The following is a 14782-nucleotide window of genomic DNA, read 5'->3' as shown; positions in this document are numbered from 1 at the left end:
GTGTGATCCTACCTGATCTGGACTGGAGGTCAGGAAGGGCTTCCTAGAAGAAGTTATGCTGAGCTGGGCATTGAAGGATGAGTAGGAGTGTATCAGGCAGAGAAGTCAGAGAACATTCTAGGGAGAAGGAAGAATGTATGCAAAACTCAGGAGGAGGCATGAGTATATGTCAGACACTTTTCCTTGAACTTCTCTGATTTCATCTACTGTCTGCCCTGCCAAGCATCTGAGGCCTGGAAACCCACTGCCGACACTCTTTGCTCCAAGATAACAGAAAATTCAATTTTTCTAGGATGCCCCTTGGGCACAGTGGGGACATGCATCATTGTCACTAGCAGGGAGTGCTCACATGATCATATTGATGGAGGAAGGACGGCCAGATGGGCACAGGCACTGAGTAACCTTCTGGCACTTGTCAGGGTCCAAGTCCTCTGCTCTGGGGAGGGGTGCAGCTGGCCCCCATGCACATGCGACGGTGGGCAGTTCTGTGCTGGCCAGGAGCCCTCCCATAGCCTCCAAGCACTGTCCTCGGAGGCCACACACTCAGTCACATGGCGCTCGGTACAAGTCGTTTATTTCAGTTACAATAGTGCCACACCGAAACTACAGTAGCACAAAACGTAAGAATACAAAAAATAGATTCCCAGCCCCAAACCCCACATCCAAGTAGCCGCAGAGAAGCCAGACCTATGGCTCCCGGGCCTCAGGGGAGGGGTCTCTCGCGGGGCAGCTGTCCACCTCCTCAGCCTTGTTTTCAGCTCGGCAGGGACAGTGGGGGTGATCCCTTTGCTTCTGTCCCTGCTGGGCCTGAGCCCTCCTCCCCCTTGGCCCCTGCCTATTCCCAGGACACCCTGAAGAAATGAATGTAGTCTACATTCCCTCTGGCTGGACCCTCAGCCCTGGGACACTTGCTTCTGGTTGGGAGGTCCCAGCCCAAGGTGAGGACAGACACCCCTGAGGACTGTGACCGCCCACGGGGAAGGCAGGAAGGCAGGACGAGGCGGGTAGAGGAGGTACCTGGAGGGCACTAGGGCTGGGAAATCCAAACTCTGTGGAAGCCCCCAACTCTAGCTCCTTCTCTGGCTCCTGTCCTACATCTCTAAAAAGCGACCAGGACTGCTGTTTGCGGGGACCAGGGGCCTCATCTGGACCCCACCCCACCTCAGTGCCGAGGCTGATCTGGCTGGTCCTCTTGGGCAGGGAGGATTCTAACTTCCGGGGTGAGGTGACGGGGCACGACCAGGCCGTGGGCTGCCGAGAAGGGAGAGCCAGGGTGAGCACTGGCTGCTCTGGCCTCAGTCACAGGTGCCTGCTTCCCCCAGAGAGAGCGCCTGCACCACAGTTTCAAGGAGGGAAGCCACTCCTGGTTCCCTGACCCCACAGGCTAGACTGATCACATTGGGGGAACCTTTTCCTCAGTCTGCCTTGGCTGAAAACATCTCCAGATGAGGAGTCCCTCTAGTTACAAGTATCGTCTTGATTCAACCCAAGGGGCTGAGGGTGGGATGGGGCTCAGGGCAAGTTCAGGGCAAGTTCAGGAGTCCTTCAGATTCCTGACCTTGGTGCCACTGCCCTGTAGGCTAGAGCTCCCAGGGCGCCGTGAGGGGCAGCTCTGTGGGCACTGGGAGTAGGGGGTATGGCCTTGCATTATAGTCAGGACACTTGAAGGCTTCACTGAGGAAGCAAAGGGGCACCTGGTAGGGGGTTGTCTCCTTGGGGTAGATCCTGGGCTGCAGCCTCAGATAAGGCACTAGAGATGGAGGGTGGGCAGGCGGGGCTGCATGTGGTCCCTGGAGCCAAACCCAGGCCAGGGGTGCAGGACGGAGCTCAGAGGGAGGATCTGGGCCCTGTGGGACAGGAGAGCGGTCTTCTCTTTTCTCCTTCCTCTGCAGAAACGGGTCAGCAAGGCAGACCCTGAAGTAGCCAGGCTGGGAGGGCTGCTGTAGACAGGGAACCAGACCCTGGGACACACATGCAGAGGCCAGAAGAGGGACAGAGAGGGGCTATCTATGGCATGGCAGAGAGAATCTGATGGAGGGCCAGGTCTTACAGGCCTTCTGCTGTCCAGGCCAGGGCATCGGGGTGCCCCAGGATGGGTTTGAAGGCCATGACCTGGCCTCATCCTGCTGCAGCCATCAATTCCCTGCTGCAACTTTGGGGATCAGACCGTCCTAGTTGGGGTTCCCACTGTTGGACTCTGGGGACAGAGGCAGGCAAGCTGCGAGGGGCGGTGCCCATGAGCTGGCCTCTGCCCCTTCCTGGCCTCCACACCTCTCCTCTCTATACCCTGCGACTGCAAAACCAGGTGACAGAGGCTGAAACTGTAAATGCCAAGGGCAGCTCTCTACTTGGGGGCGCGCTCAGTGGCTGGGGATGGCTGCCTCAGGCGACCTCACGGCGAGTGAGGAGGAGAGGGGTAAATCAGTGGGGCTTCCCTTATCCACAGGTTATTTAGAAAAACAGAATATAATAAATATACCAATCCTTTCCTTAAAAAAAAAAAAAAAAGTGTTTTAAATTCATTATTTCCCTGAACATTTCCAGTGTATTCCACAATGTTTAAAAAATAGTTTCCCCAAAAATATATCTTTAAAGCATTTGACACAGTGGCATTTCTGGTGCTTCTGGCTCCGGATGTGGGCGGGGGGTTGCGTCCACTGCCCTTGTCAGCGTGGGGCCCAGGCCTGGTGAGCAACCAGCCTGATACCCAAATGCCCACTGGAGTTGACGCACATGTGCCTGGGATGCCAGGGTCTTCACAGGGGATCAAATCTCGGATTGTGTTGAGAACCCACATCGTAGGCTCAGTTCCGGCTGAAAACCCTCCAGTGCGGGGTAGGGGGGCCCTGGGTGGCCAGGGGGGCGGGGCGGTGCCCTGGACGCTGGATGGAGAGATGGCCTTGTTGGCCCCACCTGGGGGCTCATCCTCTGTCTCGGCTCGAGGTGCTCCCACCCTCACCAGACTTCGCACTTGTGATGAGGGTTCATGGGCGAGCCAGGGGGGCAGTGGAAGTGTTCTGAGAACTCCTTGGAGTTGGAGACGGAGCCAATGACCCGGAAGCGGGAGGGGCTGTGAGGATCGGTGATGAGGCCTTCGTGGGAGCTCTCGGGCGTGCGGACAGAGCACCAGACCTTTGTGAAGCAACAGAGGAGAAGCTGGGTCACTATGGGGCCCTGAGGCCGCCAGACTGCCCCCGTCCACGGCAGTAGGGGGATGGCCCCCGCCTGGTTCTGAGAGCCTCGGGAGTCAGCTGGGGCTGCCGAGCGTGTGGGGAAGAGACGCTGGGCTGGGATGTCCCCCATCCCAGCATCCTCTACTGCAGTTACCTGGGTCTGTCCTGGGCCTCTGCATTAGATTTCATCTGAACAAAAGGTTCTGCCCTAAAACCAGTCTGAAAACCTTGAACTGAGTCCACATCACTCACCTCCTGGGCAGAACAAAAAACTGTTTATGGCTCTGGGCACCAACAGAAGACTATACATTAATGCCAACTCAAGGGACATCCTGAGGCATTTTGAGTTTGGGAAACTTCTAGAACCCCTGAACCAGGAGGCCCTTAGCACTCACCTATCCTCTCATCTACCTGATACTGGAGACCTTTTAATGGCATTCACTGGATTTCTCTAATGGCAGGAAGCTCACCTTACAAACTGGATGCCCGATGGACGGGCCAATGAACTAGAAGGTTATCAATTGAGGGGAACTTGCCTTTTGGCTCTCGGAGCTCTTGGAGCTTCAAGATGGCAGAATGTGCCTGAGTTTGGCGTTTTTTTCCTCTAACAAACTCACCTGTGCAAAGCCCAGGAAGAAGAGCTGGTTGTTGGTGAGGCCCAGGGTGGGCAACGTTTGCTCAGCCCCGTTCTTCTCCACCCAGTTCTGGTAGGCCTGGGAGCAGAGAAAACAAAGCTCAGCGGCTCCCTCGACACAGGAGCAAACAGGGCGACAATGGAGGGCCAGTGCAGGAGATCCCGGGAAGCTCTACCCTGCTGGGGCGGGGACTCACACTGCTGAGTCTGGACCTCAGCTCAGGCTAGAGGAGTGATCTTCACCCGCACTCATCCTGAAGGGGAGCGCGTTCAACCCTACGGCTTAGATACCACCGACACGCCCACAGCTCTCAAGTGCCTCCTTCCAGCTCCAGCCTCTTCCCTGACTTGTTTATTCAACTGCTTCAGCTGGATTTCCACGATGCATCCCAGAGCTAACATGGCACAGCGGAATGAGAGGTTGTACACGCCCACGCCCACGCACATACGCCTTCCCACCACAGTAAATGGTACCACCAACCGTCTAGTTACTCAGACTCCAGCCCCAGAGTTCTTTGAGCTTCTCTTTTTTTCTTTCTTCCTTTTGTTTTTTTAAAGATTTTATTTTGGGGGCGCCTGGGTGGCTCAGTTGGTCGAGCATTCAACTCTTGATTTCAGCTCAAGTCATGATCTCACATTTCGTAGGATCGAGCCCCACGTCGGGCTCTGTGCTGACAGCACGGAACCTGCTTGGGATTCTTTCTCTCTCCCTCCCTTTCTGTGCCTCCCCTGCTCTCTCTCCCTCTCTCTCTCTCAGAATAAATAAATAAATAATTTAAAAAAGATTTTATTAAAAAAATTTTTTAATATTTATTCTTGAGAGAGAGACAGAGAGACAGAGCATGAGCGGGGGGAGGAGCAGAGAGAGAGGGAGACACAGAATCCAAAGCGGGCTCCAGGCTCTGAGCTGTCAGCACAGAGTCCAATGCGGGGCTTAAACTCACGAACTGCAAGATTATGACCTGAGCTAAAGTCGGACGCTTACCCGACTGAGCCAGGCGCCCCAGATTTTATCGTTAAGTAATCTCTACATTCAATGTGGGGCTCGAACTCACAACCCTGAGATCAAGTGTCACACACTCTTCTGACCGAGGGAGCCAGGCCCCCTGAGCTTCTCTTTCAATCATCCAAACAATCCAAATCTGACCACTTCTTACCCTTGCCATGGCTTTATCCCTTCTCTTGCCGGATAATCTCACAACAGCTTTCTAACTAGACTCCTTGCCTCGAGCTGGTCCAATTCCAATCCCCTCCTGACACAGCATCTTAAGCCATCCTCATAAAGTGGGGGTTGGCAAACTTTCCCGTGAAGTAAATAGTTTCAGTTTTGGAGGCCAAAGGGTCTAGTTGAAACTACTCAGTTCTGGCGTTGTCAGTGTGAAAGCAGCTGCAGACAACATTTTTTATTTACAAAAACAGGCTGAAAGCTGGATTTGGCCCACAGGGTGTAGGTTTGCTGACCCTTGTTTTAAAGGATAAATTAGATCGTGTCATTCTTCTTTTTAAAAATCGTGCGGCAGCTCCCATTGTACAGAACAAAACCCAAGCTCCTTTTTTTTTTTAATTTTTTTTTTTAACGTTTATTTATTTTTGAGACAGAGAGAGACAGAGCATGAACGGGGGAGGGTCAGAGAGAGAGGGAGACACAGAATCGGAAACAGGCTCCAGGCTCCGAGCAGTCAGCCCAGAGCCCGACGCGGGGCTCGAACTCACGGACCGCGAGATCGTGACCTGGCTGAAGTCGGACGCTTAACCGACTGAGCTACCCAGGCGCCCCAAAACCCAAGCTCCTTAAGCCGTTGACCCAGACCTGGTGAGCTCTGATGCCGATCACTCCTCCAACATCCCCTCCCTCCGTTCCACCCCTGCCTGTCTTCCTGTCTTTGACCATGCCGGGCTGTGTCCATTTGCACGTACTATTCTATTCCAGCTTTCCCTGCCTCTTCCTCGTCATTCAAGGTCTCAATTCCAATGTCATCCCCTCCAGAAGGCCTACCCTGACCACCCTCCCCCCTTATGTTTCACTACCTTGTCCTATTTTATATTCTTCGTCTTATCAGTACTTGATATTATCTTATTTGTTTACTTGTGTATTGGCTTTCTTCCCCCTCCCCTGCCCCACAAAATTGTGAGTTTTGTGAGAGCATGATTCCTGTCTGTCTTGGCACAAAATCTCCAGTGCCTAAGGCAGCCCATGGTGGGCAGAAGGTTTTCAGTACATTTTCACTGACTCCTGGACTTCAGGCAGGTTACTGAGTGTTTCTGGGCTCAGTTTCCTCACCTGCAAAATGGGGGCTGTAATACCTAATGGTAAAGTTGTGGGGGTACTGAGCAGAGTCTAGCACAAAATAAGGCCTCAATAAATGGCACCTCATTTATTTATTTCTGCTCTTACTGTCACAGTGAGAAGTAGGCTCTGTATTGCTCTTTTGAGAGACATCTCCTTCTCTTCTCGTGGCCTCTGCTCTCTCTCCCTTCCAGCTCAGCTGACCTTTCGGAGTGTCACTCTGTGCCCAACTTTCTTTTTTTAAAAAAATTTTTTAAACATTTATTCACTTTTGAGAGACAGAGAGAGAGCGAAGCAGGAGAGGGGCAGAGATAGAGGGAGACACAGAATCTGAAGCAGGCTTCAGACTCCGAGCTGTCAGCTCAGAGCCCGACGTGGGGCTCAAACCCAGGAACTGCGAGATCATGACCTGAGCTGAAGTCAGACTCTTAACCGACTGAGCCACCCAGATGCCCCTATCTGTGTCAACGTTCTGCCACGCCAGCGATGTAGGGAGTAGGTGTTCACAGTCAAGCACACTGGGGCTCGAGGAGGCTAAGTGACTTACTCCAGAGCCAGGATTTGAACCCGGAACTGGCTCCATGACAGTGTCCCCCCTCCCCTTCCCTCCCGGGTCCACTGCTGTCTGAATTAGTGGTGGCTTTCCTTGAAAAGGTCGTCAGGTAGGTCCAGCCTAAGCCCTCTCCTATGTCTCCTAGTTGGGCCAGACTCAAGGCTGGAAAGCCCTCTGTGTGCCACGCTCTGTGCTAGGGACTTCCGCAAGCTTCCCCATCAGTTCTCGCCCATTTTGCAGACGGGGAAACAGCTCATGGAGTGGCTATAGTCTGCCCGAGCTGGTCTCTGATGACCCTTTACTGAGGAGACACCTGCACAGACCCAGACTTGGGCCGGGGCATGTGCGGGGGGTGAGCTCTTACCCGATAGGCCGCCTTGAGGCCCCCGTTGTCGGCGATGTTCTCCCCGAGGGTGTGCCGCCCGTTCACTGGCTCCCCGTTCACACTGTAGTTGCTGTACTGGCCCACCATGCACTCGGTCTGCTGCTTGAAAGCCTCCACGGACGAGTTTTTCCACCAGGGCCGAAGGTTCCCATCCTTGTCGTACTCTCGTCCTGTGGGTTCAGAAGGAAGCGTCAGGTCAAGGGGAAGGAGAGGCAGAGCTGGCACGCGTAGCTGCTAACGGAGCCTCTCCTCCCAGTGAGAAATGGCTCCACCCACCCACCTCCCTTCTACCCACCAGCACTGGGGAGATGGTGCCGGTCTGGGGGCCAGAGGAGCTGGGAGGATGAGCCAGGTGGGCTGGGTGGCAGGTGGGGGTGAGAGAATGGAGGAACGGGATGCAGGCCAAGGGTCAGCTTGTCCACAATTTCAGCGGAGCGGGAGTCATTGTTAAGGCTGGCAAAGGGCCTTGTTCCCTGAGCCCAGGAAGGGGTAAATGGAGTCAACAGTACTGGGGTCACAGACAGGCCCCGGCCTCTAAAGTCCCGCCTCTTCCTTTTTGGCCTTGGAATCCCCAAGGCAGGAGGGAATGAGAATTCTGGACATTTTCTGATGAGGAGGTGAATGACTTCAACTCCTCTGCTGGCGGTGGGGCCAGAGAAGTCTCTGGAGTGGAGGAGAAATTGTGCTCCCTGAGGACTACTAACACCCACTCCTGAGTATGGGACACCTTCCAGGAACCCCCTGTGTCTGACACAGTCCCCACAATCACCCCATGAGGTCGGAATTGCCATGCCCACTTCACAGACAAGGACGAGAAGGCCTGGAGAATGACAGGACTTGTTAAAGTTCATTCAGATGACGGGAGGCAGGGCCAGGACTGAACCCAGATCCATCTGCCTCCAGACTGTTGGAAGTGACGAGAGCAAAGCAGAAGCAGTGGGGCCAGGAGTCAATGTGCCCGGTCTGAAGGGGGCCCCAGGGAGTCGTACCTTGATCATCAAAAGCATGAGTCAGCTCGTGGCCCACGACAACACCAATGCCACCAAAATTTAAGGCCCTGGAGGGGAGGAAACAAGAGTGAGGGTGACGTCACAAGGGGACACGGCTTCCTGTGTCTGGAGAAACAGCAGGGTCCTGTGGCGCTCTGCAGGGACCTGGCCGCAGCTTGAACTTCCAGCCAGTCCCCTGAGGCCACGGAGAGGCTGGGCAAGCTGGCTGTGGTCAGCCTGTGCCCAGTGGGTGCCAAGCGCTGTATGTGATGCTCCACAGAACGGCACTGTCCTCTTTGGTCCCCTCAAAAGGGTTCGGCATTAATGACCGATCTATGAATGAGCAAGCCACTTGGAATGGCTTGATCACATTGTCCACGGGCCACGCAGTGAGCAAAGAGCAGACCTGGGATTCAAACTCAGGGCCCCATACCTTGTCTGTGTGAGACAGGGCCCTCACCCCTCCACCTCCCCGGCCGTGATGGCTCTAAGATACCATTGGAGGGGCATTCCCCTAGATGGGGCTCCTGACTCCATGACATGCCCCCAAATCCCCACTGTGGAAGGGCTTCTGGATCCTGGAGAACCCTGGAGGGAAGCACGGGGTGGGGGGCGGGGGGGCAGTGGACGTCCCAAGCTGCCCGGGCCACTGGGACAAAGAGCACTCAGTGTGGCTGTGGGCCACAGGGCTGGGCCGGGCGTCCACTGAGGGGCAGGGGAAGGAGACGGGACGGGAGCACCCCAAGCATCCTACTTGGGTGAGGAGCGGGTGTAGAATGGCGCCTGCAGGATGCCGGCAGGAAACACGATCTCATTCTTGGTGGGCGAGTAGTAGGCGTTGACCATGGGCGGAGTCATGCTCCACCTGCAAGGACACACAGGTGGGGTCAGCCGGTCTGGAGGATATCAGGAGCCTTAACCCTGGCCCCAAGTGCACACAAGTACAAGGACATCCTTAGCATCACTGTTTTGGAGGGAAAAACCAGAAAAACCCCAACTGTCTGCAGACAAGGGACTGGTGAAATCCGATGTCACACACACGGAGGAACAGTGAGCCTCTTACAAAGAGAGACAGGCCACGGGCACCTGGGTGGCTCAGTCAGTTAAGTATCCAACTTCGGCTCGGGTCATGATCTCACAGTCCGTAAGTTCAAGCCCTGTGTCGGGCTCTGTGCTGACAGCTCAGAGCCTGGAGCCTGCTTCGGATTCTGTTTCCCTCTCTCTCTGCCTCTCCCCTGCTCATGCTCTGTCTGTCTCTCTCTCAAAAACAAACATTAAAATTAAAAAAGAAAGGAAGGAAGGAAGGAAGAAAGGCCACTGCTGCAAAGCATCTCTCGAAGTGTGGTCTGTGGACACTGGGAGGGGCCCTCAATTCCCTTGGGGGGGGGGGTCTGCAAGGTCAAAGCTATTTTTTTTTTTTTTAATTTTTTTTTTTTTCAACGTTTTTTATTTATTTTTGGGACAGAGAGAGACAGACAGAGCATGAACGGGGGAGGGTCAGAGAGAGAGGGAGACACAGAATCGGAAACAGGCTCCGGGCTCCGAGCTATCAGCCCAGAGCCCGACGCGGGGCTCGAACTCACGGACCGCGAGATCGTGACCTGGCTGAAGTCGGACGCTTAACCGACTGCGCCACCCAGGCGCCCCAACTATTTTCATGATAATGTTAAATCGTTTACTTGCCTTTGTGACATGTTGACATTTGCAACAGTGGGTAAAGCTGCTGGAGCCTAAGTGTGACTCAAGACAGGGGCCCAGCTGCTCCAGTGGTCACCGTGCTCCTCACCAGGAAGAAAAACCCCATTCCATTTGGGAACATTTTTCTTTCTTCCTTGCTCCCTTCTCTCTCTCTCTCTCTCTCTCTCTCTCTCTCTTTCTTTCTTTCAAGTTTATTTACTTATTTTGGGTGGGTGGGTGGGGAGGCAGAGAGGCAGAGAGAGAGAGAGAGAGAGAGGGAGAGAGAGAGATTGAGAATTCCAAGCAGGCTCCACACTGTGAGTGCGGAGCCCAATGGGGGCTCGAACTCACGAACTGTGAGATCATGATCCGAGCTGAAATCCAGAGTCAATGGCTTAACTGAACTGAGCCATGCAGACGCCCTATTTAGGAACATCTTTTTTTCTTTTTTTTAAATATTTACTTATTTTTGAGAGACAGAGAGGGAGAGAGAGAGAGCGCAAGCAGGGAAGGGGCAGAGAGAGAGAGGGAGACACTGTATTCAAAGCAGGCTCCAGGCTCTGAGCTGTCCACACAGAGCCTGATGCAGGGCTCAAACCCACGAACTGTGAGATCATGACCTGAGCTGAAGCCGGATGCTTAACTGACTGAGCCACCCAGGTGCCCCCCAGAGCATGCAACTCTTGATCTATGGGTTATGAGCTTACTTACAAAAACAGAGCTTGGGTATAGAGCTTACTTACAAAAATAAAAACTAAAAAATTAAAAAAAAAAAAAAAATTAAGTTTATTGATTTATTTTGAGAGAGAGAGAAATTGTGAGTTGGGGAGGGGCAGAGAGAGAGAGAGAGCGAGAGAGAGAGAGAGAGAGAATCCCAAGCAGGCTCCACACGATGAGCATGGAGCCTGATGAGGGGCCTGAATTCATGAACCGTTGAGATCATGACCTGATCCGAAGTCAGATGCTTAACCGATTGAGCCATCCAGGCGCTGCAGAATTTTTTAAAAATTAAAAAGAAACTTTGAAGTTTCAAGCAAAATTAATTACTTAATTAGTAAAATTACAAGAACTTGTATCAGTCCCTCCAAACTTGACAGCTTCCCAATACTTAAAGACTTTTCTCAGGAGGTCAACAGTGATATGAACAAATGTGGATTTGGGGGGAAGGTATGTAAAAGTCAGCGGGGCCGTTGTTTCCCAAATGACCGATGTGTGATGTTACAAATTAGGGCTGGCTACAAGATCCATTCAAAGTGCAAGACAGACTGATGGGTTTTAGTGTAACAGAGTAGGAAAAGTTCATGACTATGGGTTCAGGTTCCACAGTGCGATTAACCTTTAACAAATTATTACTTGCTGAGTTTTGGTGTAGTATCGACAAAGAGTGTGCACAAGTATCAGAAAAGACTGGGGCGCCTGGGTGGCTCAGTCGGTTAAGCGGCCGACTTTGGCTCAGGTCACGATCTCGCGGTCCGTGAGTTCGAGCCCCGCGTCAGGCTCTGTGCTGACAGCTCAGAACCTGGAGCCTGTTTCGGATTCTGTGTCTCCCTCTCTCTGACCCTCCCCCGTTCATGCTCTGTCTCTCTCTCTCTCAAAAATAAATAAACGTTAAAAAAAAAATTAAAAAAAAAAATACTAAAAAAAAAAAAAAAGAAAAGACTACTAAAGCATTCCTGCCTTTCCCAATCTCGTGTCTGCATGAAGCTAGGTTTTCTTTATATATTTCAAAACAAGGTATTGCAATAGATTGAACACAGCGCCAGATAAAGAATCTAGCTGTCTTCTATTTAGCCGGATATTAAAGAAATAGGCAAAAAGTAAAATAATACCTTTTTCTCACTAAATATTTTGTAAGAAAATAGTTCCTTTTAATAACATTTATAATAAGTTGATATAATCGCCATACAAAAATGACTCTTTGGGGTCCAATAATTTCTCAAGAGTGTAGAAGTGGGGCAGAGTGCCTGGCTGGCTCAGTGGGTGGAGCGTGCAACTCTTGATCTCGGGGTTGTGAGTTCAAGCCCTATGTTGGGTGTACAATTAGTTAAAAAAATAAAACCTAAAAAAAAATTTAAAAACAAAGAATGTAGAAGGGAACCTACTGGTAGAAACAGCTGTCCACTTGACAATTTTTCTGGTATTGGGGGGGGGGAAGTTCAGTAAGGAGTGGAGTGCTGGGGTGCCTGAGTCAGTTGGTTGTGTCCAACTCTTGGTTTCAGCTCAGGTCATGATCTCACGGTTTGTGAGTTCGAGTCCTGCATCAGGCTCTGCGCTGACAATGTGGAGTCGGCTTGGGATTCACTCTCACCCTCTCTCTCTGCCCTCCCCCACTGAGGCGCTCCCTCTCTCTCTTTCTCTCTCTCTCAAAATAAATAAACTTAAAAAAAAAAAAAGGAGAAGAGTGAGACAGGAAGGACGTTTTCTCCAAGAGCTTAGACAGTTCACTCTGTCTCCTCCAGGTAAGCGCCACAGAGATGTGTTGGTGGGTAACTGAGGCCATGGAAAGATACTGGGAAATTGAAAATTCATATTTTTTAAAAACACATGGTTACATGAACGGGCAGGAGGCAGAATTTAAATGATAAATTTTAAGTTAAATTAAAGACTTCAGATAAATTCGGAACCTTGTGGCCATAGTCTGGAGACAGAGGAAACAGAGATGTTCAAACCTCGGTTGGCCACGAGGGGGCACCAGAGGCAAAGAGAAGTTGCTTCCACCTTGGTAAGATTTATTCTGCAAAATGTTTTCGGAGTGGAGGGAGCTTATTTTGAGAACTAGAGCTGCGTTGACAACAGAAGATTTTTCCAAGGAGACTGCTCAAAAAATGACAGATGCCAGAGCTCATTCCAGATTATTTTAAGAAGGTTTGAGGTCCAGGCGAAAGCTGTATTTAAAAAAACTTCCCCAGGAGGGGCGCCTGGGTGGCTCAGTGGGTTGTACGTCCAACTCTTGGTTTCGGCTCAGGTTATGATCTCACGGTTTGTGAGTTCGAATACCATATCGGGCTCTCTGCTGTCAGCGCAGAGTCCCTTTGGAATCCTCTGTCTCCCTCTCTCTCTGCCCCTCCCATGTGCATATGCGCAGTCTCCCTCTCACAAATAAACATTAAAAAAAAAAAAAAACCTTCCTCAGGAAAACACACACACACACACACACACACACACACACACACACACAACTTCCCCAGAGGGTCCTGATATGCAGTGAGGTTTGGGAACCACAGCTGTTGGGGGCCCGTCTGGAATCCTCCCTAACCGAGGGCCTCCTCGGCCAGACACTCCTGCGAAGTTCTCACACTTGACTGTCCATGGGCTCCTCCCATCTTATCTGCAGATAACAAGGCAAAGGCTCTAAACACTGAAGCTGTGGAACCAGGATGTGAGGCCGGGCCCGCTCAAGTCTAGAGGCCACTACTCTGCCAACAGGCTGGGCACCGGGGGCACACAGACCTGGGCCAGTCCCAGCTCCTGGCTGGGCACACTTCCTTGGTCCCTGGTCTCTGCATCTGAAAAGTGGGAAAACCACGGTACCCACTCCTCAGATGGCACTTAGGAGAGTCACGGTGGGCACGTGGTGCATGTGCGACAAAGGCAAGCTCAGCCCAGAGCACCCTGTGTTCTGGGAGCCACTTCCTCCCAGCAAGGCCCAGGGACTCACTGGTCTCTGTTGGGAGCTTTCCTGAGCTGGTCAGCAGTGACCCTCCAGGAGAAGTTGAAAAACCGCATGGCATTCTCGAAGTAGAGGTCCGGAACTGCCGTGTACTGGACAAGAGGAAGCGAAATCACAAGATCAGAGCGTACCCAGGCCAGGAGGCCCCCCAGCTCCTCGAAAGGCAAACCCCTTCTTCTAAAACTGAGGAAGCTGAGACCCCACGAGGTTAAGGGATTGGTCCACAGGTCAGAGGATGGAATGGAGGGCTCGGAACTGCAGGCTTGGTGGCTTCCTGCCTTGGCCCTGACCCTGCTGGGGCCCGGCACCCTCCCCTCTCCCTTTCGAGGACACGGTAGGAACTTCACCAGGACCGCTCAATACCAAGCAGTATCACGGCCTGCAGCAGCGCCTGGGCCTTAGGCAGGAAATCCCTCCAGTGATGTCCAATCCATGACGAGGGACATGTTCTATGCCTGCGTTATACCAGCCACATGTGAGCATTTCAAACGTGGCTAGTGTGACTTTTACATTTAATTAAATGTTAATGTATTTCGATTTTCATTAATTAAACAGCAGTGGCTTGTAGCTACCACTCTGGATAGCACATGAATCAAGCCGGGATCTGTCTCTGACATGTCAGGGGACAGGCATCACTGCACATTTTCCTTAGCACTCAGCCCAGCCTTTCAGCTCTTTTCAGGGGGCAAGGTTCTCCCTCAGATCGGCTCCAGGGCTTTCTGGCTTCTCGTCAGGGCTCTGGTAAGATGCTGGGGCCCTGGGGACAGGACTCTGATCCTGTGGGCTGTCCGCAAGAGCCTCCGGATCCTGTATTGCGACACCCTGGGGCATCTTAAATTATTCTGAAGGAAACACGCTGCAGAATGAGTCAGTCCCATATTCTCAGAAGTAGTTTTAATATTCTTGGGTTTTAAATAGAGCCATGATGAGAGGTTATTATAATTGCAAAAATGCCTGAATTCACAAATTTCAATCACAAAAAGATATAAAACTATCTTTCAGGGCAGAAATACAATCCATTTAAAGGAATGACCTGCCAAAAGTTCCAACTCCCAGGAATATATCAAGCACCCTGTTGCCTCATTTAAGCTTAAATGTGCATTTGGGATTCATGCTTCCTCTTTCCCATTAGCATTTAAGGTCCAAATGAGGTCCAGGTTTTTCTGGGAAGGTGGGGAGGCCCCTGGGGAGAGGAGGCAACTTGGGGGCCTGGGAAGGGAAAGGTGGTATGAGGGGCTCCCTGATATTTTAGGGGCATCAATTCTGTCTGTCCCTTCCAGGGTCTGCTCACCTCCATGATTCCCACTCATTCAATGGAGCTGCCCATGAAATGGAGTGTCTGGCAGGGCACGTGGCACCATTTGGCACTGAGGGCTGGGCACTGACTGACAGAGGCTCGGGGGAGGCGGGCCCA

General features: G+C 52.1%; 1 protein-coding gene across 4 annotated transcripts in view; it reads right to left on the bottom strand.

The window, feature by feature from the left end:
* Window positions 1-557: 557 nt before the first annotated feature.
* The window catches only part of ECE1 (endothelin converting enzyme 1), a 113900-nt gene continuing 99675 nt past the window's right edge, over window positions 558-14782 (bottom strand). For all 4 annotated transcript variants that reach the window (XM_058718749.1, XM_058718750.1, XM_058718747.1 and 1 more), the window contains 6 exons: window positions 13357-13460; window positions 8776-8886; window positions 8022-8089; window positions 7012-7202; window positions 3791-3886; window positions 558-3132 (listed from right to left, as the gene is read on the bottom strand). In XM_058718749.1, coding sequence (XP_058574732.1) covers window positions 2956-3132; window positions 3791-3886; window positions 7012-7202; window positions 8022-8089; window positions 8776-8886; window positions 13357-13460 — 747 coding nt within the window. In that variant the 3' untranslated portion in view covers window positions 558-2955. The remainder of the gene's footprint in view (window positions 3133-3790; window positions 3887-7011; window positions 7203-8021; window positions 8090-8775; window positions 8887-13356; window positions 13461-14782) is intronic.

Source organism: Neofelis nebulosa, chromosome 2 (assembly GCF_028018385.1).
Source record: "Neofelis nebulosa isolate mNeoNeb1 chromosome 2, mNeoNeb1.pri, whole genome shotgun sequence".
Taxonomy (NCBI): Eukaryota; Metazoa; Chordata; class Mammalia; order Carnivora; family Felidae; genus Neofelis; species Neofelis nebulosa.
Note: the sequence above shows the minus strand (reverse complement) of the source record. Positions and strands in the feature narration are given on the sequence as shown.